Raw genomic sequence first — 25,646 nt, forward strand, 5'->3', positions numbered from 1 at the left:
ATGAGTACAATTGGGGGCTGCTTATTTGGTCTACTTGTACTCTAATTTATATGAAGGCTTTATGTGGAAGACGAAGTAGGTGACAGGCATTATCACACTTTTGACGGTAACATTTCTTGGTCTTTTAGTACTTGTGTTTCATTAAATTATTGCTACGTTGTTACTAACTAATGACTCGTGTGTTCAAACACTTTTCAGGCTTGGATCCTTCAGCACTTCCCACGCATCTCTAGTTGGTCATGTATACCGACTTATACTTAGGATATACCATATGCTTTTGCATTCTCCCCACTCAGAGGGAACCAGTAGACAGAGTCATTCAAAGTGTATATTAACCGCTTAGTAACAGAGATATAAACTTCCATTGTTATGTCGATCACTGTGAGACGATTGCCTTTGACGACATAGTCTTATAATCATGATGGTTGGCTTGCGGGTCATGTTTGATGTTTCCTCATCTGCCTGAGCGCGTTATACGTCAGTTCGACTACATACAATAAATTCCCAAATATCCTTCTGTGTTTGCTCCTCCCACTATGAAACATAGAGATATGGATGCTATGTTTGATGATTATGTTAATCATCTGGTATCGGAGCAGGCTCGAAGTAACATAGCTGAGAGTGATTGGAGCTACGTAGACGGTTATATATGCTGGTTCTTCCAGGTATCACATCCTTATATGGAATAAGATGCTCTAGGAGATCCACTAAGTTCAGCTTATCAAGAGATACTAGAGGAGGAGCATGCTAGGGTAGATCATGATGTTGACGTGTTACCTAGATGCCATCGTATCATGGAGATTGGGCAGACATGTATTGACGGAGTACTCTTTTCGGATGGATCTGAGGCGAGGGGCGTTGTAGATGCCAAGATGGAGGCGGCTCGAAAGGCAATGCAGTATAGGAAGCAATGTAGGAACAGGGGGCAAGAGGTTGAGTCCAAGTTCGTCATACACAGTAGATTATAGTATTTATACTTTTGATCTATCTTGGGCTGTATTGTGTTTATTGACTCCGTTATAAGTTTTGGATTTGGTTTATGTACTCTTGACTTATAACTTTATATATGTCATTTTCTTCATAACTTTAGTATTGTCGAATCATAATATACCTTCTGATTATTTGATCTGAGAATCATTAAAAATACTTAGAATTGACTGTTTACATTGAATACAGAGATACATCTCCGAAAAAATCTAACACTTAAAAATAAAGGTCAGTCTGGAGATGCATTTACAAAACAATCTAACATTTAATAACTAAATGTGTGTTGGAAGATACATCTCTAAAAACGGAAGGTCATTTTTAAAATTACATAAGGTGCTTTTCTGATACATAGGGTGAGTTAAGAAATTTCCATAATTTTTTTCTCTTAGAATGATGCTTCTTTTGATTTGGACCTATCTTAATTTGGACTATTAAAAGTGTTTAAGCCCACTAAATTATTGTTATGTTCGCTGTTTTTTTTTTCAGGTCCATACCTTCTTCAATTTGGACCTAGGCAAATTAATATATTGAAGTTCTTTTTGTCTCTTAAAAAATGTCAAAGATAACTTTGATTTTGGAAAAGAATAGTGTATCATAAAAATAACTTTTTAGATAGTTATTATTTTATTTTTACGACGTATAACTTTTTTATCTTGTCGTGGTTTTTTTGGAGGCGAAGAATTTTAAAATAAAGAAGAGAAGGGGAAGGATTATTTTTTTTAATTATATATAGTTTTGGTTCAAAAGAGGAGAGAGAAGGAAAAGAAAAAAGAGAAATGTATTTTGATTAAAAATATTTTTGATTCACGATGGGAGGGGAGAGATTTTATTAATAATTAACATTTTATTATTACGATTTTATAGAATAATAACTTATTATTAAATATATATATATATATATATATATATATATATATATATATATATATATATATATATATAAAAGCAGGTTTAATTTTGGATTTCGGATGCGGATATCTAGGGGTCTTCGCGGTGTGGTTTGGGCGGTTTTGACGTAAAAAATATCCGAACCGCAAGAGGAAAAAGTGTATTTGGCCGGTTTGGTTTTGAACACCCCTACGGATATCACACTACTCAAATTCACATCCAAATATCGGGTGGCATCCGAATCCAATCAATTCAAATATTCATGTATTAACTCGGGTTCGGATGCGAATGAATCCCGCAAATTTGAGTCTGGCTGCCATCTTATTTCCGTGCATCTACCTGAACCATTGTAAAATACGTTTGATATGATTTCTATCATAATCATATAATTCTATTTCTAAAAATGAAATAGAAACATAATGTATATGCACCACGTATAAATTTTTTTATATTGTCAATTAGTGATTGTGACAGTGTAAAATATGAATATCTCTTGGATAATATGAAATTATTTAGGGCCGGTCTAATTCTTAGTGAATTGAAATTCTTTTATTTTTAAATAGAAAAAATATTTAAAATTTATTTTTAAAATATAATTAATCATAAAATTTAAGAAAATGCTAATGAGTGTTTCTGAGGCATTCTTTACTCTTTAAGGCTTTAAAATATTAAAATTTTCTTGAAAATATACATATTTAATACTTTAGAAATTGATATGTTAATTTTTTTATAGAATGTTTCTTTATTGGGAAGAGAAAAACTTGCATGGATACGAACATAAATCATGAGTGTTAGGAACAACCAATAAGAAAAAAGAAAATTTTAAATTTATTTAAAATTTAATTTCTTTTTTAATTGGATTCATGGGGTGGTTGTGATTGAGTATGAGAGAGAAACAAATATTTCTTATTTTTTTAATTAATAAAAAATTATGATTGGTTGTTTGTATAACCACCTGTTATGTTTGTGCTCATGCAAGTATTTTTCTATTGGGAATGCTTAACGAATGTTCCATGGACACTCGTTAGTAAGACCTAATTTATTTACTTATAAAAAAATAAAATTTTATAGACTGTTTTAAAAAAATTATTATTTATTTCTATTGTTGTTATTATATGAATGATAAAATAAAATAATATGATAGCATGTTCATTTGAGATGCACAATATTTAATATATAAAAAAGTATATAACTTATTCGTTTTCATCACAACTTTTTTTAATCGTAAAATATTAGAATAATTAGCTGCTTAAATAATAAGATTGAAAAAGAAATCGCATTACAAATAATTACAACTAATATCCGCATTGCAGAACCACTTTATGCATGCAAAATTTTTTAAAATATATTAATATAAAAAAAATAATTGAGGCCAAAGTGGCAGTCTAGGTGGCCTATTCCTTGGGTCGGACCTAAAATATTATTGGAGTGTATTTTTTCTAAGAGTTTTTTTAGACCCCTCTATGGGAGAACTCCGATTGAAAAATTAAAAATATCACTGCTATCTCCGAAGTATTTTTTTTCCAGACTTCAGAGATGCATCAAGCCACAAAACACCAATGACACAAACCTACCCCCACCTTGCGTTTGTCTACTTTAGCACTAGCTACCTAATGTCGTTCCAATTTCGCTTCTCGCACGACACGCCGTTCGCGGAATTGATAACATCGCTCAACACTCTCTTGCAATACCCAGAAAATCAGAAGGTTGTCAAGCTTGAGTACCGCTCGCCTTCGCTTAATAACGAGGGAGACGTTCAGTTCACCCCATTTGAAGTCAAGAACGACGAAGATTTAGCGGTTCTGTGGACAACTTTCGACCGATTTTCTTCGAAGGGTCCGATCGAGTTGGATGCGAAACTTCAAAGATTGTGAGCCGACGTTATCAAAATGTTGACTCATCCACACCTACCCGTGTTTAACAATATGTAACTTTAATTTTATGTTATGTGATGTTTGTAATTTTCATGTTTTATAATAAATCGAATATGTTTGTTTTCATGTTTTCTATATCAGAGGATATTTCAGAAGTACATATCCGAACTTTTCCAGGGGTGAATTCGGAGATGCATTTCTGAATTCACCTTTTTTTTGGAAATTAACTTTATTTCGGAGATGCATCTCCGAAATCATTTTTTTAATTAAAAAAACGGTGTTTTCGGAAGTGCATATCCGAAATCACCTTTTTTCCATAAAAATATGATTTCGAAGATGCATCTCCGAGGAACATTCTGGGAAATTCGTCGCAGGTGACAAAAAGATTAGGAGGTCTGAATAGTATCATAAAATCAAACTATATTAGGGACTTGAGATAAAGCTAATAGTATCATAAAGTCAAACTATATTAGGGACTTGAGATAAATATCTTTGGGATAATATGAAATTATAGGGGGTACATTATTCCTAATTATAGGGGTAGTAGTATCGTAGGGTAATCAAACTATATTAGAGACCCTTCTAGATGTTGCCATAGGCACTAACAAATAATGATAAAATAATTAAGCTTTTGTATGTTGATGACAAAGATTCACAAGGACAATCCACAATATAATTATCTTAACTTATTTATGTTAATAGATAGATTAGATCTCACGACAATAATTATGTTTCTTGAAAGTTCTCATTCCCTTCCATTAAATTTAATAGGATTCATTCCATAAAAATATTCATAGAAACTACCAAAGCAAAGTAATATAGCTTATAGTGGATTTGTTTATCACTAGTGACTAGATCCATTATTAGAGCACAAATGATAGTCATAAAGCTCTAAATCTTTCATGCCACTCTTATTGGTGGCACTACTGAAACTGAGATGGCTAATACTATATTGTATTTTATTAAACATGTTCAATATATGAAAGAAAACAATTTGATAACCGTTATCTAACTAGAGGGTAGACACTAACCATATTAGTTGTTTGTCTAATAAATTCACTTTGATAATTGGTGTAAAATGTAGCGAGGGTAAACAATTACATGCTAAATATTAAGGGTGGCAATAAAATCCATTAAGGGAAAATCCATCCAATCCATCCAATACTTTATCCATCCAATCCATCCATCAACCAAATAACTATTTAATGGATTGGATTCAATCCATCCATTTAACTATATGGATGGATTCAATCCATCCATCTCATTTAATAAATCCAATGGATTTTTTTTAGTTTCACTTAAAATTTTCATCTAACAATTGCATTTTTCATCAATAACTGCTGTTAATTTCTTGTCATTGTTCAAGTTACTAACTTTTAATGATAATAATAATAATTTTATTTTTTATTTCCACTATCGTGAAATTACTCTTTCTCTCTCACGTAAACAATCATGTTCATCACCAATTAAATATCACCATCAGTTTTTTCACTCACTTTTGTATATATTATGTATATACTTTTGTATATACTTTGAAAAGCACCAATTCATTTGAATTGGAAATCATATTTCAAAATAAAATTGAAAAAATCTATAATTCAACACAGTAGTTAAGTATTGAAGGAGAAATAAGAATGCAAGGGTGTCATAATTTAACAACGAAGAAATATATCATTCCAATTATTAAACGAAATTGTAAATTCATACAAACGTAAAAAAATTAGAAACAACATTAGAAAAAAAGAGAAAAATAAAACAGAATAACACTAACAAATAATTATCAAAATTTATCTATCAAATATTATAAATTATGAATAAATATAACATAAATATATTATATCTATATATTGTAAAAATATTATTATAGAGAAATTAAAAAAAAAAGTTTTTGTAAAGTTTTAAAATCTAAATTATTAGAAAATTAATTAAAATATTTAAATAAATGTTTTGGATGGATGGATATCCATCCACTATAAAGATGTTAATGGATGGATTGGATTGGATTTTAACCTTAATGGATGGATTGGATTGGATTTTTTAGATGAAGATTTAATGGATTGTTAATGGACTAATGGATTGATTGGATCCATCCATTAGCAATCCAATCCATATCCATCCAATCCATCCATTTTGCCACCCCTACTAAATATCCATATTTAGTATAATTTGATATATCATGAAGTACATTATCCACTAGAGTGTTTGGAGAAGATCACAAAGCTTCACACTAGACTCCCGTTTGTTCTCGCAGGCAGATATTTGTCCTTCACGATTCCCTAGGTCAAGTTAGTCAAACATGATTTCACCACAAACTTGTCATGTTAGAGAGAAACATGAGCAAATTGATGGTTAGGATTAGGATTTTTTTCTAATTAGTTTGAAAAATAGTAATTTTGTATTTGTTAGCTTATTGATCGAGTTTATTTTTGTACACATTGTTCGTGAGACATAATGCTACAGTTTTATCATTATGATCATCAAAACAAAGTTTAAGGAGGGAGATATCATGTTTGCATAAGATTGATGTTTTTGGAATATTCAATTAGGATTTAAAAGAAAACCTAATTGACATGGACTTTTTCGGTACTGACCTCCAGCATAGAGACCCTTCATAATTGGCTCTTCCTCAAATGACGTATACGTCTTCGTCACAAACCTAAACACAAAAGAAATTATTTGAACAAGCTTTTCAAAATGCATATGACATATCGATTTCTAGTTTTTCCAAACTTTGCCTCAAAGGTAATCATCTCTCGATCAAGATATATGAAGAGGCTTACAAAGCATGAATTGAACACTGCACGAAAAGTTTATATAGGATGTTGATTACTATTAAAGGTAACATGTCAAAATTATTGAGTATTGACCCTAATTAGGACTTAACTCCTTTGATAGACGACTAATTTGAATTTTCATTCGAATCAAAAGAAGTTCTCAACAAAATTTTGGATTCTAGGGATAAAGAATGTTAAGTCCTCGCTCTTGCGTTTTTCTGCATGGACGCTAGGATTTAGACCTGAAAATTTAAAAAGTACACATGCTTAAGTGTGGCCGAAGATCCATGGTCTGACCTTATAGTATTTGAAACGAACTACTTTATTTACAGTTGCATCTAGTATTGGCACTCCTTTCTCATTGTGTGTGCATATAGACCTTAACATGTTAGATACTTTCCATCATCGTGTTTTAGTAAAACGAGAGGGTTATATGTTCTTTGTTGCATGTTGTGGAAAATCTTTAAATTTCATAGTCAATGACATAGGGAATCATGACTATATAGATTGTAATCCATGTTGTGGAAGTTTAGTATCCTATCATCCATAAATAACATATAGATTGGTAGATCCTTGTGAACAATTTCGGGGAAAATTACCATTGAGTTACATGACCAGTGCGTTCATGAGTATGCCATTCATGTATGTTGAGAAGCTAGCAGAGCTTCGTTATTCTCGTTGTGTATATTCTACGTGAGAGCAGTATTAGTAGTACGAGAATAGTAGTAGAACCTTGTAGAGCCGAGGACCCATAAGATAGACAACTCCACTGATATTTAGAAATCTCACCCCAATTATGTTGTTGCTTTTAGGTTAGCTGCACGTTTGAAGAATTGGCAAGAAGACTTGGATGTCAGATGAATAATTTCGTTGTGTTTCTTTTCTGTATTGGTTAATAGACACCTGTTGTATAATTTCTTATGTATTATGTACTTTGATTTAGCATATTTTTAGATGTCATTTAGATGATGATTGTACTCAGTACCAAAAATTTAATGTTTTACTTAATAAGATTCTAGATAGTATTATGTGGGGTGTTACACCAGCTGTGGTGATATGTTCACTTGAATTTATTATAACTTATGCGGAATGTTTCTTTCACCAAATGATCACTAAACATATAACCTTTAAATCTAATTTAGAAATCAATAATATGATAAATTAAGCTATATTAGAAGAACAAGTTACATTGATCAATGTTTTAGGGCTTTACACAATTCTTTATTTGTATCTTACTCTTTACCTGATAGAATTTTTTTAATGCTTCTAATTCTTCAATTAACAACTCCTTCTTTACTAGTTCATTCTTCAAAGTATTAATTACTTTGTAGACAAAACTAGTAGTGTAGAAAGTGATAATAGAATAACTAGAAGCATTCAATAAGATTCTAACCATTAAAGAGTAAGATACGAATAACAGGTTGCTGAAACCTCGAAAAACATTGATTAGTGTAAATTGTTTTTTTAATATAACTTAATATTTCATATTATTATTTTCTAATTCAATTAGAAAGGTTATGTATTTAGTGAATGGTTGGTAAAACACTCAAGCCACATGCAATATAATATACCCATCTTCTAGGATATGATAGTTGAAATGTACAAAGAATAACATTAAAAATAACACAAAAAACAACATTTATCCACAAAAACGTCAACATAATTCAACATTTATCAACATACTTAACCATTTAGCAACATACTTCAATACTTATCAACATACTTTAACATTTATCAGCATAGTCCAACATTTATCTACATACTTCAATATTTATCAACATACTTCGAATATTTATCAACATTTATTAGCATAGTCCAATATTTACTTCAAAATTTATCAACATGCTTCAATATTTATCAACATACTTTAACATTTATCAACATTTATAAAAAAACCAACTTACCTTAGTATAAACAACAATCCTCCTTAATAAAACAAGAACACGCCTCAACAATAACATCAACATACCTAATAAAAACATCTACAATAACACAAACAACAACATTTATCAACAATAACTATAATCTCATCTTAACAACAAGAAAATAAGAAAATAATAAACCCTATGTTGGGTCACGATAAATGTTTCACATATACTATGAACAAGAAAAACATGATAATTAACGAGACAAATATTCTAAACAACAACTACATCATAACTCATAAAATATTTCATGAAGTACCTTTCATTGAAATGATTCGTGAAAAATGTAGACAAAGAAATGAGGTTCTTGTTTAGTCTTGCAAGGATTCGTGACACCTTTCCTTGGTTCATACTAGTTAGAGAAGTTATATTTGAGTTTTTAGAGATTGGCTTAAGGCGAGAGAAATTTAGCGTTTCCTGTAAGTTCAATCAGTTAAGAATTGATATAAGTTAGCTTTTATAGGAAAAATAGTTTACCATGGTTGAAAAAATGAACCGTGGTGAATTGTCATGAAAAAGTTTATTTTTTATTTACAAACATAAATTTAGGGAAACACACTTTTTCTAACGAAAAACATAAAGTTGTCGGTGTTGGGATTCATAGTGTCACTCATCACATATACCAACAGTTGGTACGTTGGACAGTGGTTATATCTGATTTATAAATAAATAATGGAAGGTGCTTGATGAACATATATTACTTTGTTTGGTTATGTGGTTGTGGTAAGAAATTGTTATGAAATATGGTTTTTCTAATAGTACTTCGGGCTACATGATTAAATTTGCAGGCGAGGCTATGGGTTTGTAGTCCAAATTGCAAAAGTGTGTAGCATTGTCTACTACAGAGGGAGAGTTTATTTCCGTTATTGAAGCATGAAGATATTTGCCATGGTGAAGGAATTTTTGCAGGTGCTTGGGTTTGTTCAAGACAATTATGTTTTATTTGTTGATAATCAAAGCGGTATTCATCTTGGCAAGAATCCTATATTTCATAATAGATCCAAACATGTTGTAGTGAGATATCTTTGGATCTATGATATTTTGGATGCTAAGTTGTTGGATTTAGCTAAAGTGCATACGGTTGATAATGATTATGATATGATGACTAAAGCGTTACCAAAAATGAAGTTTGAATCTTGTTGTGATATCATCAGTTTGACGACTTCTTCCACATAGTTGTGAAGTGAATATTTGTTGGGTTCGGACGCCCTTTTTATATGGAGAAATGCCCAAATATGTTAGCCCATTTGTCTCACTTACTTAAATGGATAAAGTCAATTTAGGTTTGACAGAGAGAGAGAGAGAGAAAGGTGGCACAAAAATCAGCTTTCAAAAGAGAAAAAAGAGGAGATAAATCTATTCTTGTTTTTCTGCAATCAGTCTTAGTAAATTGATGATTCTAGTTTTTTTTAACCGTTGGATCAAGCTCATTTTTGGAGGGAAGGTTTGTAACACGTGTGGCTATACCTTTTGACCATTTGGATCTTCAAAGGAAGTTTGAGCTTAGAGATGCTTTGCACTAAAGCTAAATATTTTGGTATTTTTAGCTTCTTGTTTCTTATTTGTAAGCTAGTTTGCTTTGTGATTTTGCTGTTGTAAGCATTAGTTTTTGAATCACTTTGAGACTCTCCTGTACCATTATTTGATTATAGTGGAGCTATTTCTCTGGCCTGGATGACCCATAGTTTTTTACTCTCACATTGAGGGTTTTCAACGTTAAAATATTGGTGTTCTCTAGTGTCTTTATTTGTTCTATTTGATGTCATATGTTTGTTATTAATCCTAATAGGTTCTTACAAGTTTGGGAAATTTTATAACCGCTGTGTATTGATTTATCGTGTATTAATTTCTCATCGCTTTTGTCGCCATTGCTTGCTTAGCGAGACACTATTTTTGGCTTAGCAAGCATATCTTCTTGGAAGGTGCTTTGGTTGATTTTTTTGTGTTTTATTGATTTTTTTTTACTTGTACTCAGTGAATACACAGTTAAAAAGTTCACACAGATTTTTTATCCTGTTTTAATGATACATTATGAGTTTTTTTCCATTGATTACTTATGATTTAAGATAACAAATGATTATTCGTTTTATATATTTTTTCTACTTATCTCATGATTAATTTTGATCAAATCTCTATTGGGATATTTTTACATTCATTTCAAACTCCAACACCTCTATGTGACAATCTTAGTACAATAGTTTTCCCTTTTAATCCAATAGTGCATTAGAGAACCAAACAAATTGAACTTGATATCCATTTTATTTGTTATAAGGTCATTTCAAAGCAGTTGAATATCCTTCATGTTTATGACACGAAGAAATTGGTTTATGCTTTAACTAATCCTTTTTTTCACCTCTTAATCATACCATAATCTGAGACAAAGTGAAAGTTATAAGACTTTTAGTTATAAAAATATACAAGTTAATTATAAAAGTTATAAGACTTGTAGTTATCTATGTTGATGTGGCAAGTTAGTTACAAGATTCGTATCTTGGGATTTTGCTATATAAGACAAACTCTCTTGTAATTAAGATCAATGGATGAAATTAAAATATGAATAGTTTGCGAGCAATATCCTTGTTAATGTTAACAGTCATGGTAGAAGAAATCTTTTGGAATAAAGAAGACTCCACAAGTACTTTGATAACTTTCATCGACAAAAATTTAGTTCCTTGAAAATTAAAAAAATGATGGAACAATTGAATTAACTTTAGTTTGAACATAATTTCTTCATACATTTATAGAAAGGTGATTATTGTGCAAATAAACTTTCTATATTAATGTGCATTTCGGTAATGGTCAAATTTGGTGAAAAAATTCTCACTATTTTCATCCTAGACGGCTTTTTTCAGAGATCGATTTGGACTCCAAATTTTCTTAGTATTTTTTACTTTCCTTATTTTCTAAGATTGTGTGTGTTCGTGTGTATGTGTATGGCCGTTTGTGGGAGACATTCATTAATATTATGGATGTGACATTCATTAATTTAAACCATTTATTTTTAAATATGCAATTTAACTCCCTTATTTTATCATTTTTAAAATTAAACCTTATATTTTAAAAATATGTTGATGTCACATTTATTAATTTAATAAATTATAGTCATGCTAAATTATACTTAGTATATATAATGACATATCTAAATAAATAACCTTAAATTAAATAGTTTTAAAAGATATTAAAATTACTAGTAAAAAACAGAAAAATGAATTAAAAAACTTAAAAAAGGAAAGATTAAACAACTAAACTACCACAAAACTACTCTTAATAATTAAGAAATATAGATAAAATCATTGAAAACCAAAATAGTCAGAAACTTAATAAACTAGTAGAAACTAATAACTTGAAAAAAATAGTAAAAATACCAATAAAATAAAAGGAGTCATAATACCTAAAAAGGTTTAAATAGTTGCTGATATATTGATATTTAAATGTAGGAACAAGGTAAGCTCTTTTTACTTTAATTAAATGATTTATGTTTCTTTTATCGAACCATATAACTGTATATCTTATGTTTTTTTTTAATTTTTTTTTTATAATAATAAAAGTAATATAAGAAACAAAAGGTATATAAGAATTCATGGGCTAAAACAAAGAATAAAAGTAATGATAATTTAGCCAAAAATTATTATTTTCATTTATATTTATTATTACGGTCGGTCGTAAGGCGCATTGAAACTAGTCATAACTTTTGGACTGTCATTATTCTTAGGTTATGTTGGTTTTTTTCTAGTTTTTATTTGTTTATTAAATTTTTGTTTTCTCTACTAAATTTTCTTTTGCATTTTTTAATTTTTATAAATATTTTTAGAGTGTATTTGGATGAGACATTTTAACAAAAACATATAATATTTTAAGACAATTTAAAATGATTTTAAAAAAATTAATTAAATTAAAATATGAAAAGAATTGATATAAGGAAAAAATTTATGAAATAATTTGTCCAAATTAAATTTAATGATTTTGAAAAGACAACTAAATTTAAAGAATTTGAAATCTCTTTCGTATTCGATAGATTATGAATGTCAAATAGGTTATTGTTATTTATTTTAAAATTTGTTTATTGGTCCCATATTTTAAAAAATTTACATATTTACCCTTCAAATTTGTAAAAAAATTACAAATTGATTCTTGATGATTTTCAATTTTACAAATAGACCCCTAAAATTTTGTAAACTTGCAACTTGATCTCTATTTTTTAATTTAAAATTTGACCCTAAATTTTAAAATTTTATTAAAATGACTAAAATTTTAATAAATGAATAATTTTGATATTTCATCCCAACAAAAAACTTCTAAAATGATTGAATTTCAATTGAATCATTTATCGCATATTGATAGTTTTTATATAAACTTTTCTATTTTTTTATATATTTATAAAAAATATTAACCAATTTATTTGTTAAATTATGCTATGTAGTTTTACATGACAATAATTTATCAAATTAATAAATATTGCATCGTATTCAAATATGACACATCAGTATTTTTAGAATGTAGGATCAAATTTTATAAATTATTAAACAACATATAAAAATTGCACATTTAAAAATCGATATAAGTCTAAAAATTATTTTAAAAAAACACCAAAATTACAATTAAACCAAAAGAAAAAAGTATGCCAATGATTTGTTTATATTCACTATCAATTATCAGTCTAAACATGCTCTATAAGTTGTAGGTAGCTTCAAAATTAAAGTCAAATATAAAATTATAAGCATGAAAAAGCTTAACTAGAGATAGAAGTGGATATTGCAAAGTACAAACAAACTAAAGAAAATGTAAGTACTGCAAAGATGGTGGGTATTGGAAGAGGAATGGGGCTAGTGGACAAAAGTGGGCTGAGCATAACCATTATTTGTGGTTAAATGATGAACCATTGAATAGTCATCAAGTAGTTGGCAAGTCACATCTTAGAAAAGTAACATGATGTAGGTCATGTCTTTGTATCTTCTAGTTTTTCATTTCATTATGGGGACCCCCCTCATTGCACTCTTTCATTAAAACCAAACTTAAGGTGGTTGGCGGTTTATTTAGTTTGTATAGTTACACAAAAAACGGCGGCAACTAATTAAGAAACTTTTAAAATGGTTGAAGGCTTTCTAAGTATGCTCTAAAGAGCAAATAATTCACAATTGTAAAGTGGACACACATCAAATATCTAATAATTTAGTGTAATATACTATTTTTAATGGACTAGTAATATAGAAACAACTAACAAATGTATATACCTTTTCAAAAGAAAATCATTTGTGTATGTAAAATCCACAAGGATTTTTTCCATCTACCATATCTATAATTTTGAAAGAACAACATATCTAAAATCATATGTTTGGCGACAACTAGTCGTTTGAATAGAATCCTCATTTCGAAGGGATGATGAGATTTGTTTGGATTTACGTCCCATTGAGGGCTCACATATGATATTTATATATTGTTCACTTGTTATATGCACTATTCTCCTCTATGATATTTATATATTGTTCACTTGTTATGCACTATTATAATCAAGTATAAGATCTCATACTTTTTTAGATTTAACAATTATTAGATTAAACATAGAGATTTGGAAAGGATTGTAAAAATAAGCTAAGACAGTTATATTTCTTCGAGTTGGTGAAAAATTGAGTTTAAAGAGAAACTTGAATCTCTTAAGGGTGATTTGAAGTTGTTGAGTAAAGAAGTATTTAATAATGATGGGTTGAATGTTCAAGTTTTATGGGAGATAGTTAATATCTTAGATAAGAAGGCAAATGAAGGTTCTCTTTAAAGTGAGGAAGTTTCCTTTAGAAGTTCAACTTTGATAGAGATTTGGTCCCTTCTCAAATTCAAAGACTCTCAGACCTTACAAAGGTCTAGGGCTAAGTGACTCAAGAAAAGACATAATAACAAATGTTATTTTCAAATTTGTCCTAAGAATAGAAGAAGGATAAGAAATACCCATTATGTCTCTCCGTGTTGGGGAGGGGTAAGTGGATAGTGGTGGTTAAGTGAGGGAGGAGGTTGTGAGGTATTTTACTAATCAATTTTCTGGGATTTTCTTCTATTAAAACTACTTTGAGTTTTATTATATCTTTTTCGAGGATATCTCTAATTAATATTTCTTATATGTTTCTTTTCACTAAGATCGACTTGGTGGTGGCCTAAAGTAATGGTAATAAGATCCTAGGTCCAGATGGTTTCAAATTTTTCCTTCAAACTATTATAGCCTCTAATTAGGACTGTGTAAGGACTACGTTCAACCAATTCTTTTGTTTGGCCACCTAGTCCAACAATTTGTCGTCTTACTTTAGGTGTTTATCCCGATGGTTGATTTACCATATTTTTAATGGTATTTCGACCTATCTCTCATTGGTTATTTTGATAAAAATAATGGATAAGATGTTGGCACGTATATTGTCCTTGGTTATTGATAAACTTTTCATAATCAGTTCGCTTTTATCAAATGCATGCAGTTCATGGATAGGGTGATGGCAATGGATGACCTTGTGGATTTGGATATAAATTCAAAAAAGGATTTTCTTGTATTTAAAGTTCAGTTTGAAAAGGATTATGACTTTGTTATTTAATTTGGATCCTTCTCAAACATATGTTTGGTAGTTTCAGTTTCAGATAATGTTGTCTTTCTTGGATGTGTGCTTGCATTTTTCTAGTAACGTTGTTGGTGAAGATGAGAAAACGCGAGGGAAAGTTTAAATTGTGAATCATAAATGTTAGAAGGTAAAATGATAAGGGAAGCGATATTCACGCACAATTTTTATTCTAGTTTACCCCCCTTAACTCAAAGCTATGTCTAGTCCTCTCACATTGAGAGATCTTCAATATAGTTAAATTGATTACAAAGATCACTAAGATATTTATTGGTCCAACTAACATATATCTCAAATTTCTCAAACACAAAGAATTGATCCTAATTGGATCTCATTGTCGTCTTAAAGAAATTGGCTAACACTGAGCCCTTTAGGGTCTGTTTGGTTCAAATGAGGGGGAGCGGAGGGGATGAGTTTTAATGGAGGGAAGGGGAGGGGAGGTGGGAGTTTTTTTATCAGATAAGTGTTTGGTTCAAAATAAGAGAGAGGAGGAAAAGGGATGGGTTTTAATTAAAAATATGTTTGGTTCAGGAGGGGAGGGGAGGGAGTTTTATTAATAAATTATATTTTTACCCTTATGATCTTATGTAAGTGATATAATATTCAAATATGAAAAATTCATAAATATTTTTTTGGTAATAAATTTGTTAATATTGAAGGAGTAAAACGTTATAATTTACCATAACGTTAATAAACTATGTACACATGATTCAGATTATAACTCTCCGACACTCATGAAACTATATGCTAATAACAATTTTTAAATAGTGATGAATCATCTAATAAAACAAATGCATAAAATAAGTTATTATTAAAATTAATAATTTAAAATTTTTAATACAACTAGTAAAGGACCCGTGCGGTTCGCACGGGTCACGCAAAGTCGATATAAATAATAATTAAATATATAATGATAGTTAATAAATATATATAAAAGATATATAAATTAAAAATAAAAAATATTTTAAATTATAATTGTCATATAAATATTAATTTAATCTAATTAAAAATATATACTTTAGTAGAAAAAATAAATGAAATAATTAAGTAGTCATCTATCTGCGTTCGCACGCATCATACAATATCATTATAATATATGTGATTATACTTATTTGATTTGGTAACAGGTACCAAACTTTTTTGTCCAAATTTTGTTTATTGTCATTCATACCCCTATCTTATTATAAGTATTTGAAATCTTTTTCACTTATTTTAAATAAAAATTTCAATATATTTAATAAATATATTTTTTCAAAAATATAGTTAGAGATTAATATGTACATATAAAAAAAGAAATAATTAAGTAGTTATCTATCATTAGTAAATAAATATAATATAGTGATGGTTAAAAATGTAAATAAAATATATACAGATTAAGTAGCTTTGACTCGTCGAAAAATGTATATTTTAGTAGAAGAAAAAGAAAATAATTAAGAAATCATTTACCCGTGCGTTCGCACGGTTCGTACAATGTCGTTATAAATAGTAAATTAGTATAAAATGGTGATACTAAATTAGTATAATATGATAACACTTATTTTTGTTATACCTATTTTATAGGCTTTTTTTATTCGTTATTTTATTCGTCAGAAGTATTTGGGATTGTAATTAATGTTGGTTAAAGAAAAATTAAAATATTTATAAGATTCAAATCAATTTGAATTAAGAAAATTAGTGCTGGAATAATCATATTATTTCATAATATTAATTATTAATTATGATAAATTGTGATTTGTTTTTTCATCAAGAGATTCATATATTTCCCTTATTTATCTCAACCACTTATTCTCTTTTTCCAATTTATAAAAAAATTTGTAACTTATTCCCGTTTAAAAAAATTACTGTATCAACCGTAGACTTTAGACTTTTTCCGTTTATAAAAATAATTGTATCAACAATTGACTTTTTCCCGTTTATAAAAATATTTGTAACTTATTCCAGTTTTATAAAAATAATTTTATCAACAGTTGACTTTTCCCGTTTATACAAATACTTATAATTTATTGCCGTTTATAAAAATAATTGTATCAACAGTAAATTATTTCTTATTTATAAATTTTTTGGTAACTTATTGTCGTGAAGAGAAATATATTAATACGTAAAAATATGTGGCAAAATAAATAATATGAAAGACAAACAAAATAATGAAAGGTATAGAGATGATTTTAAATATATTTTACAATGAACTAAAAAATAAGAATAAAATTGGATAAAAATTAAAATAATACTAGAGATAATTAATTATTATTGTTGATTAGAATTTTAACTCTGAAAAAATATAGTTCTTGATAAAAAGTAAAAAAATAAATAAAAATTGAGATAATGTAGTTATTATGTACTATCATTATCAACAATTTTTATGGGCTCCCATCCCTAGTATGTCTACCCGCCTTTTTTTCCGCAGACGCACATTATCAACAATTTTTATGGGCTCCCACCCCTAGTATGTCTACCCGCCTTTTTATGAGCATGATTCAAATTGCAAGTTTAAATTATCAAAATAAAAAATTGCAAAAAAAATTATAACATCTATATAAGTCAAGAAACAAAAAATAATGAAATGACATATTATAATTCAATGCAAGACATTTAATTCTCATTATTTAACTTTAAATATATATATTTAATTTGATTTACCAAAGAAAAATTTGTACAAAAGATGTATGTTATTAATATTAATGTTACTCGTTAATTTCTTATATTTCTGTTAACTACTCATACCGAATCAAAAATACTAATGTAATGGAATAAAAACAACAAAAATATTTAATTCAAATTGCATATCCAATAACAAAAATAGAACATTTATTAAATAAAAAATAACTTATAATTTTATTTATAATCTTGACAGAAAAAGATTTATATACCAACTCTTTCTTTATTTACAATTATTTTCTACTGATTCCTCTATTTGAATTTGAATTATGTCAAGGTACTATATATTTGTTGATATTGTATGGAAGGTAGAGAGTTATATGAATTTCATTTTTTATGATTAATTAACCGTAATGATTACTTTTAGATATTGGAATTGTATGGAAGGTAGAGAGTTATATGAATTTCACTTTTTTTTATGATTAATTAACTGTAATGATTACTTTTAGATATTGGAATTGATTGGAAAACTTGTAGCATGCAAAAGAAATAATAATTGTTTTTAGATATTGTCAAATATTAAAGACATAAGGCATGCTAATATGAGTTGATGATGAAAAAAGACAATTGAAGGCATGAAAATCGGATTAAAATATTTGTTTAAACTTGGACATGAAATTAATTTTGGTAGACATCGATTTTTTTATTATGATAGTAGTTATTATAATAGTAGATCAATTATTTCTTAAAAAAAATTAATAATTGCAAATGTTAAAAAAGAAGACTAATTATTATCACCTAAAACTACATATTTCCAATGACATTTTCTTCAAACTTCTAATTAAAAAAGACTATTAATTATTACCACCTACAACTAAAACCTACTACAACTAAAATCTACCTCTATTGGGTCCCTAAAATCTACCTCTATTGGGTCCTTTACTTTTTCACCATATGGACGAACGTATATAAGATCAATCTATTTCTTTTGTCTAACAGGTTCAGTTTAATCAATGACAAAGGATTGCGATAAAATAAAATAAAACTATTTAATATTGTATTAAATAAATTAGGATTGGAAAACAAAAAAAAAATTTAATCGTGTGAATTTTTTTAGCCATAAATAACTTTTAGAGATATTATTATTATTATGTATTAATTTTAAAAATATTATTATTTCTATGATTAATAATTTGGGACTGTTAACTCAACATAATATTTTTATTAGGTTGATTAATGTATAATTGTTATTAATAAGCTCTTAATGTTGATTATTATGAAAATTTAATGAAAAATGAGACTGTTCTCCCATCAAACCATCTCCACATTTTTTTGTTAATGTCCTTGATGCAGTCAAATTTTCTACTCTTTGTCACTGAAAAAATACATTAATAAATAAAAGGCAAGTAAACCAAACGCAGAGGTTGGTGTGAATCGTAAATCTACTATAAATCAAAACAAAAATTTGATGAATGAATAGAGTGGGAATTCAAAAGGTTAATTTTCTGTTTCCAATGTGTTAATTTCTTTAATCGAGAAAAACTGTTGGAAGTATAATAGGGTTTGGGAAAGGACTTTAGGTCAAGTATGATTAAATATGATTAATATTTAAAGTAATAAATAACATTGTGCGGAAGAAATTAGAAAGGACTGTGGTTCAAAAGCGGTGTTTGTGACTCTTCTTTTTTCACGTGCGACCTTTCTGTTAAAAAATAATGCATTCAAGACTTATTAGCTACAATTAACATTGAGAATCAAAATAATTAAATTGGAAAAAGCAATGAAGCATGCTTGAATTATTTGAAACATAAATATTTGGCACGTAAAGAGTCACATAATAAAAATGGTAATAATTTAATTGGAAGCTTATACAGTATGCTTGTCTAATTTATACTAAGCTATTTTATTCGTTATCATTTGGAACTGTAATTAATGATGGTTAAGAAAAATTAAAGATGAATTCTTATTTTTTTATAGTATTTTAATAAATAATTAAATGTATTAAATGAGATGGAATGATGTGATTGGTTGGAGGTACACTATCCAACTTTTTGTGATGGGTAGAGAAGTTGTCCCCAAAATTAAAATATTCAAAAGATTCGAATCAATTTGAATTAAAAAAATTAATATTTCAATAATTACATTATTTCACAATATTAATTATTAATTATGATTTATTATGGTATATTATAATTTATGATTTATAAATATGGTTGAACATTTGATTTTTTACTGAATCATTGTTGAAAAATAACTTGATATAAAAAATTTAAATTTTGACACAAATATATTCCCCATTTTTTTAACCATTTATTTTTTTCTCTTTCCAATAAATTGTGATTTAATTATTAGTTACGATATGCCATCTAACCAAGAGTATTATTATTTGTAATAAATAAATATAATTAAATACTTTTTATCTATTAATTTGAAATTAAAATGAATCATATAAATTCTAATTATAATGAGTTAAGTTTTTTTTCCTTCTATTATGTCATAATATTAGATATAATTTGTTTATCCCATTGGTTTAAATAAATATTTTATAAGAAAAATCATAACTAATTGAATGAATAAATTTTTATAGTACTAAAACTATCTTGCTAAACTTTTATCGGCCCGTGTTTTTTATATCAAACTAATTATTGCAAAACAATATATTAAATTTAACATCTTTTAAATTAACATTATCTCAATTATTTAAAATAATTTGAATTCAAAATTAAATCAATATTTTTATTTATTTATTAGATTTAAAATAAAAATCAATTATCTTAATTAAAAAGGTTTAGGTCAATTTTCGTTATTACTTGATATCATTGCATAAAGAAGTGTCATATCTATTTAGAATGAATAAATTAATACACATAAATGAATAAATCAATATACTTGATATCTTAGAATTGATATAATTGATTATTACCTCCTGTATGTTTTGAAACATGGTTACAAAAATTCAATACAAACCAAACTCTAAGACATGTGAATTCCGTATTTTTGATACACACACAGAGATCAAAAGTTTATCAATTATCAGAAATAAAATTTTATTTTATTTTCATAAACATAAACACTTATATTATTAAAAATAGAACTAAATTCAGATCTGGGAAAAAAATTTGAACCTCAGGAAGAGAATGAATAAAAAATAGATCAGAAGTTAGACTGATAAAAATAATATGCTTCAAATCAAACAAACACCGCTTATATGTAAATAAAACCATACAACATGGAAATCATCTCCACTCTATCAATCTTGCGGTAAAAGTACAACTTCATTTTTTTCAAAGTTTAGAAAGTACAACTTCATTTTTTTTCAAAGTTTAGAAAGTCTTATGTAAACAACCTGCAAATGCAATGTATAAACTGTGAAATCGAATGGAAAAGAGAATTGAACTCAAAGAATTATTAGTGAAAGACGAAGGAATAGTAGCGAATCTGATACCCCATCTGATACTCTGTTGTTGTTTTCCAATGCCTAAATCCCTTCAAAAGAGGAAAAATAGGTTGGAATTAGAATAGGGTTTCCCGAAGTAATTTATGGAGGAAAAATGAGAGATTTGGGATTTTTTTCGGAGGAGAAAGAGAGAGTATGAGGAAGGTGGGGGAAATGAGAGAGAAAATAAATGTTGCTTGTAGTATACAACTTTATAGATGTATGGAGGAAATTGAAAGGGTTAGGGTTTTGAAAAACTCAATGTTCAAATGTATTATGCAGCGAGAAAAAATGAAAGGGTAGAGTTTATTAAGATGAATGTTCCAATGCAATGAGTGGCATAGAACGTAGTGCATATTTTTCATATTCCAATAAAAAAGATTTGCATTAAATTAGTTGTTGGAATGTAATGATGATTAGTTGTGTAATTACTTTCAGGGGTATGTAAAACCATCTTAAATTGACTGTGATTAGGGTAATTAAGAAATTTTGGTGGTAATCAACTTTTATATATTAAAGTAGATGAACGGGACGGACCCATAGCTAGAGTAGTGTAGGCAGTGGCTCCCACTAAATTTAAGTTAATTTTTAAGAAGTATATAATATATACATATTATTATACATATTTGTTTTATATATTTCAATGACTAAAACGAGAAAAAGTTAAAGATGATTTGTTGTATATCTAAAAATATAAAAGAAGAGTTACTGTTAAGTTTCGCCTCAAATAAAATGTACATTTATATTATATATACGTTTTTAAGAAATGATTAATTTAGTTAATTTTAATTATGAGATTAAAACTATTTATTAAAATATTTTTTAACTATAATTATTGGAATGATTTCTTGAAAGGAAATTCAATCCATAAATTAATTAAATTAATTTTAATGATGAGATTAACAATATTTATTAAAATGTTTTTTAATTATAATTATTGAAATAATTTAGTGAAACAAAATTCAATAAATAAATATTTCACTGAAAAGATATTATATTAGTTTTTAAAGTGACCATTATTTTTGAGAGAAAAAATGTAAATATGATATTTTTATAGAAAACAAGAAAATATATTTATGAAAAAAAATTTTATATTTGTAATTATACAAATTTATATGTAAATTTTGCCCCCACTATATGATTTTTCTGTGTCCGTTCCTGACAATGACTAAACAAAAAATAAAATAAAGTGAATGATTTAAAACTTGATATAAAAGTAAATATAATAGGTTAAACAAAAAAATTATAAGAAAAAATAAACATAAATAAATAATTAAAAATTTATAAAAATAATGCAATGATTATGATTTGTATTAAGTAAAAAAAAATGAAAATAATTTGAAGGTGGATAATAGTTATAATAAGTTGATGGAAACAATCGAGAAAAATCACATAGAAGAGAAGCATTAAGAGGAAAGAAAATAAATAAATGATTTTGAAATATTAAAATAAAACTGAGGATATTTTAGTAAATATAATAATTTTTACGTGTTAAAATTGAGATTCTCTCCCCTTCTCTCTAAATCCACCCAATTCGGAGGAAAGCAAAAAGTGTGGTTTGGAGGAATATATATATATATATATATATATATATATATATATATATATATATATATATATATATATATATATATATATATATATATATATATATATATATATATATATATATATATATATATATATATATATATATATATATATATATATATATATATATATATATATATATATATATATATATATATATATATATATATATATATATATATATAATTTTGACCTAATTATAGATTAAAATTATATTTTTAAAATAATAATAAATATTTTAAAATTTGATTTTTAAATTATAAGTATTTAAAATTTTAAAAATAATACATATAATTTTAGAATATATTTTTATTAAAATTTTGACCTAATTAGGTAAATATCCTTACGAATATTAAAAAAAAGTTTCACTCCCTCCCAAATAAGTTATTACTTTTTAATATAAATTAATAATTTTGGTTTAGTAAATTAAAAGAATATAGTAATAGAACACGAAATTTCAAATAAAATTTAGAATAAAAATTTATAGATACTCAAAAATAATTTTATTTCTGTTTATTCCTATTATTTTCTATTTCTTTTATTTTATGTTATTCAATAACATTCAGTTTATTGGAATTTATAAAAAAATTGAAATATTATATTATATTTCCCACTTTATTATTTACAAAATAAAATTACGAAGAAAAAAATTATAAAAATATTAGGTAAAAAACTATATTTTTATAATTGTTTAATATAAATTTATAATTTATGAAGAAATTTAAAAATATAATTATATAATACAAAATTTCTAATAAATGTTTGAATTAAAATTTTAAAAAATTAATAAAAATAATTTGATTCAAATTTATTCCTATTATTTTTGTTCCTTCTACTTTATGTCTATTCAATACCATCAAATTTATTAAAATCTATAAAATCATTTAAATATTGTATTATATTCATACTTTATTACTTGCAAAAAAAATTATGAAGGAAAAATATAAATATATTAGGTAAAAAACTTATAATTTTATAACTGTTAGTATTCTTATTTAAGATTTTACAAAAATTATAATTTTTTAATACTTTTATAAAAAAAATAAAATTGATATAATAATTGATATTTTACATATTTAAATGTTTTTATAAATTTTATATACTTTTAAAAATATTTATTTCAATATATTCATATTATTTTTGTTTCTTTTACTTTATGTCTTATTCAATAACATCCAAAACTGCTCACATGTTCATTATCTTCTTTATTACAACTCATTTATTTCAATTCATTATAATTTAATTATGTTTTTTTTACTTTATGATTTTTCAGTAACACTCATGACCTCTCGCATGCTCATTACTACATTTAAAATAAAAATTTGTATATGTAACTGATTAAAATCATTATAATTAACAATTGATTTTATAATAAAACTATTATGACTTAAATTTGATAATTATAAAAGTAAATTATTTACTTATTTCATACTCCAGCACATTGGTGCCTTTTAGTAATATGTGTGAATCCACCTCACCCATATATTATCAGATTTCCTGCATATATTCCACAAGAATTTCATAAGAGTAACACAATTCCACATATTCAAATCAAATATTGCAAGGCCTCATTGTTTTCTGGGACTACATACTCTCTTCCATGCAACCAAGGTTTTTATGCTAGGCTCATGTTTACCAGTCCGGATGAAGGTCCTACAAATAGCATCAATCTTTTTGATCTCATACTTGTGTATTAGAAAGCATTGCATTTAATATTGAGCAATGACACAAGATATACTTTTGAAAAACTGAATTCTCCCTGCATATCTAAGGAGCTTAGTAGTCCAATGATGTACTCTGCCAACAATCTTCTCCACTAGAGGCTTATAATGGTGAATGGTAAGCTTCTTGTTGGTAAGAGGGACTCCAAGATATTTGACTGGAAGTGATCCCTCTTCAAATTCAGTAGCCACTCTCAAAATCTCCTTCATGCCATTATCCACATCTCCAAAATACATTATACACTTGGAGGGATTGGATATAAGCCCCGTTGATTCAGAAAACCTCCTGAAGGCATCCATCATTATCTCTACTGATTTGGCATCTCCTCTACAAAACAGAAGGACATCATCTACAAAATTCAGATTAGTGAGGTAGAGTTTATCACATTTGGCATGGTGGTTGAAATTCGAATCTCTCTGCATCTTGAGCATAGTTTATGCATATACTCCATTATGATAACAAAGAGCAAGGGGGTTATGGGATCCCCTTGCCTTATCCCTCTCTTGGCATGTAGAAAATTAGAATAGTTCCCATAAATGTTGAACTTTTATAAAATAGTAGTAAAACAAGTCATGATCCAATTGATGAAGAGACTAGGTTTCATATCCTAATTTTTACCCCTAAGATCCTATATCATTTTGCATCATGCATCACATCTAGGTCCCCAACTTGGTTGTATCCTCCCTCTCTACCTATTTGATCTTTCTTGTGTGGGGATCATAAAGCACCCCCTTTGTTTTATTTATTCTCTTTTGTGTATATTCTTTATATGTCAATAACCATAATCAAAATACCAAAATATGTTTTGTTTTGCAAGGTTGGGTTGGAATAAAAAACATCAAGTAAAAACTTCTAAATTAGGGTTTTTGGATCCTAAAAGCCATAGATTGATCAATCATTTATTATCAAAGGCTTGTCCATCAAGGATTGACCTATAATCTTAGGTCATCCTCAAGCATTATTCAACATCAATAGATTAAGAGTTGTCCAAAGTTTGGTTGCTTATTTCTCAAGAAAAGTCAAAGGTTCATGTGTTTATTTTCATGCCTTTATCATCAAGTAACCTCAAGATTTGCTAACATTCAATCAAATTTTAATCAAGAATCCATCATGAGAGGTTCATATATGCATCAATGTACCTTGGATTGCAATACAATCTCAAAGGAATCAAGTTTGATCAAGATGGTTTGACCAAAAAGTCAACATTTCAAGTTCAAGTTCAAAATATCATAACTTACTAATTTTTCATCATTTTGTAGTTCTTC

General features: G+C 27.2%; 1 protein-coding gene across 1 annotated transcript; it reads right to left on the reverse strand.

Moving 5' to 3' along the window:
• Positions 1-24,368: 24,368 nt before the first annotated feature.
• Positions 24,369-24,812, reverse strand: LOC131624138 (uncharacterized). The gene has a single exon (XM_058895117.1). It carries the CDS (start codon positions 24,810-24,812, stop codon positions 24,369-24,371), a length of 444 nt encoding a protein of 147 aa, XP_058751100.1.
• Between the last annotated feature and the right edge of the window lie 834 nt (positions 24,813-25,646).

The sequence above is a fragment of the Vicia villosa genome, unplaced genomic scaffold, assembly GCF_029867415.1.
Source record: "Vicia villosa cultivar HV-30 ecotype Madison, WI unplaced genomic scaffold, Vvil1.0 ctg.000106F_1_1, whole genome shotgun sequence".
In the NCBI taxonomy this organism is placed as follows: Eukaryota; Viridiplantae; Streptophyta; class Magnoliopsida; order Fabales; family Fabaceae; genus Vicia; species Vicia villosa.

Coding starts and splice junctions, on each gene's coding strand:
- LOC131624138 (XM_058895117.1), bottom strand. CDS start 24,812: ATGCTCAAGATGCAGAGAGATTCGAATTTCAACCACCATGCCAAATGT.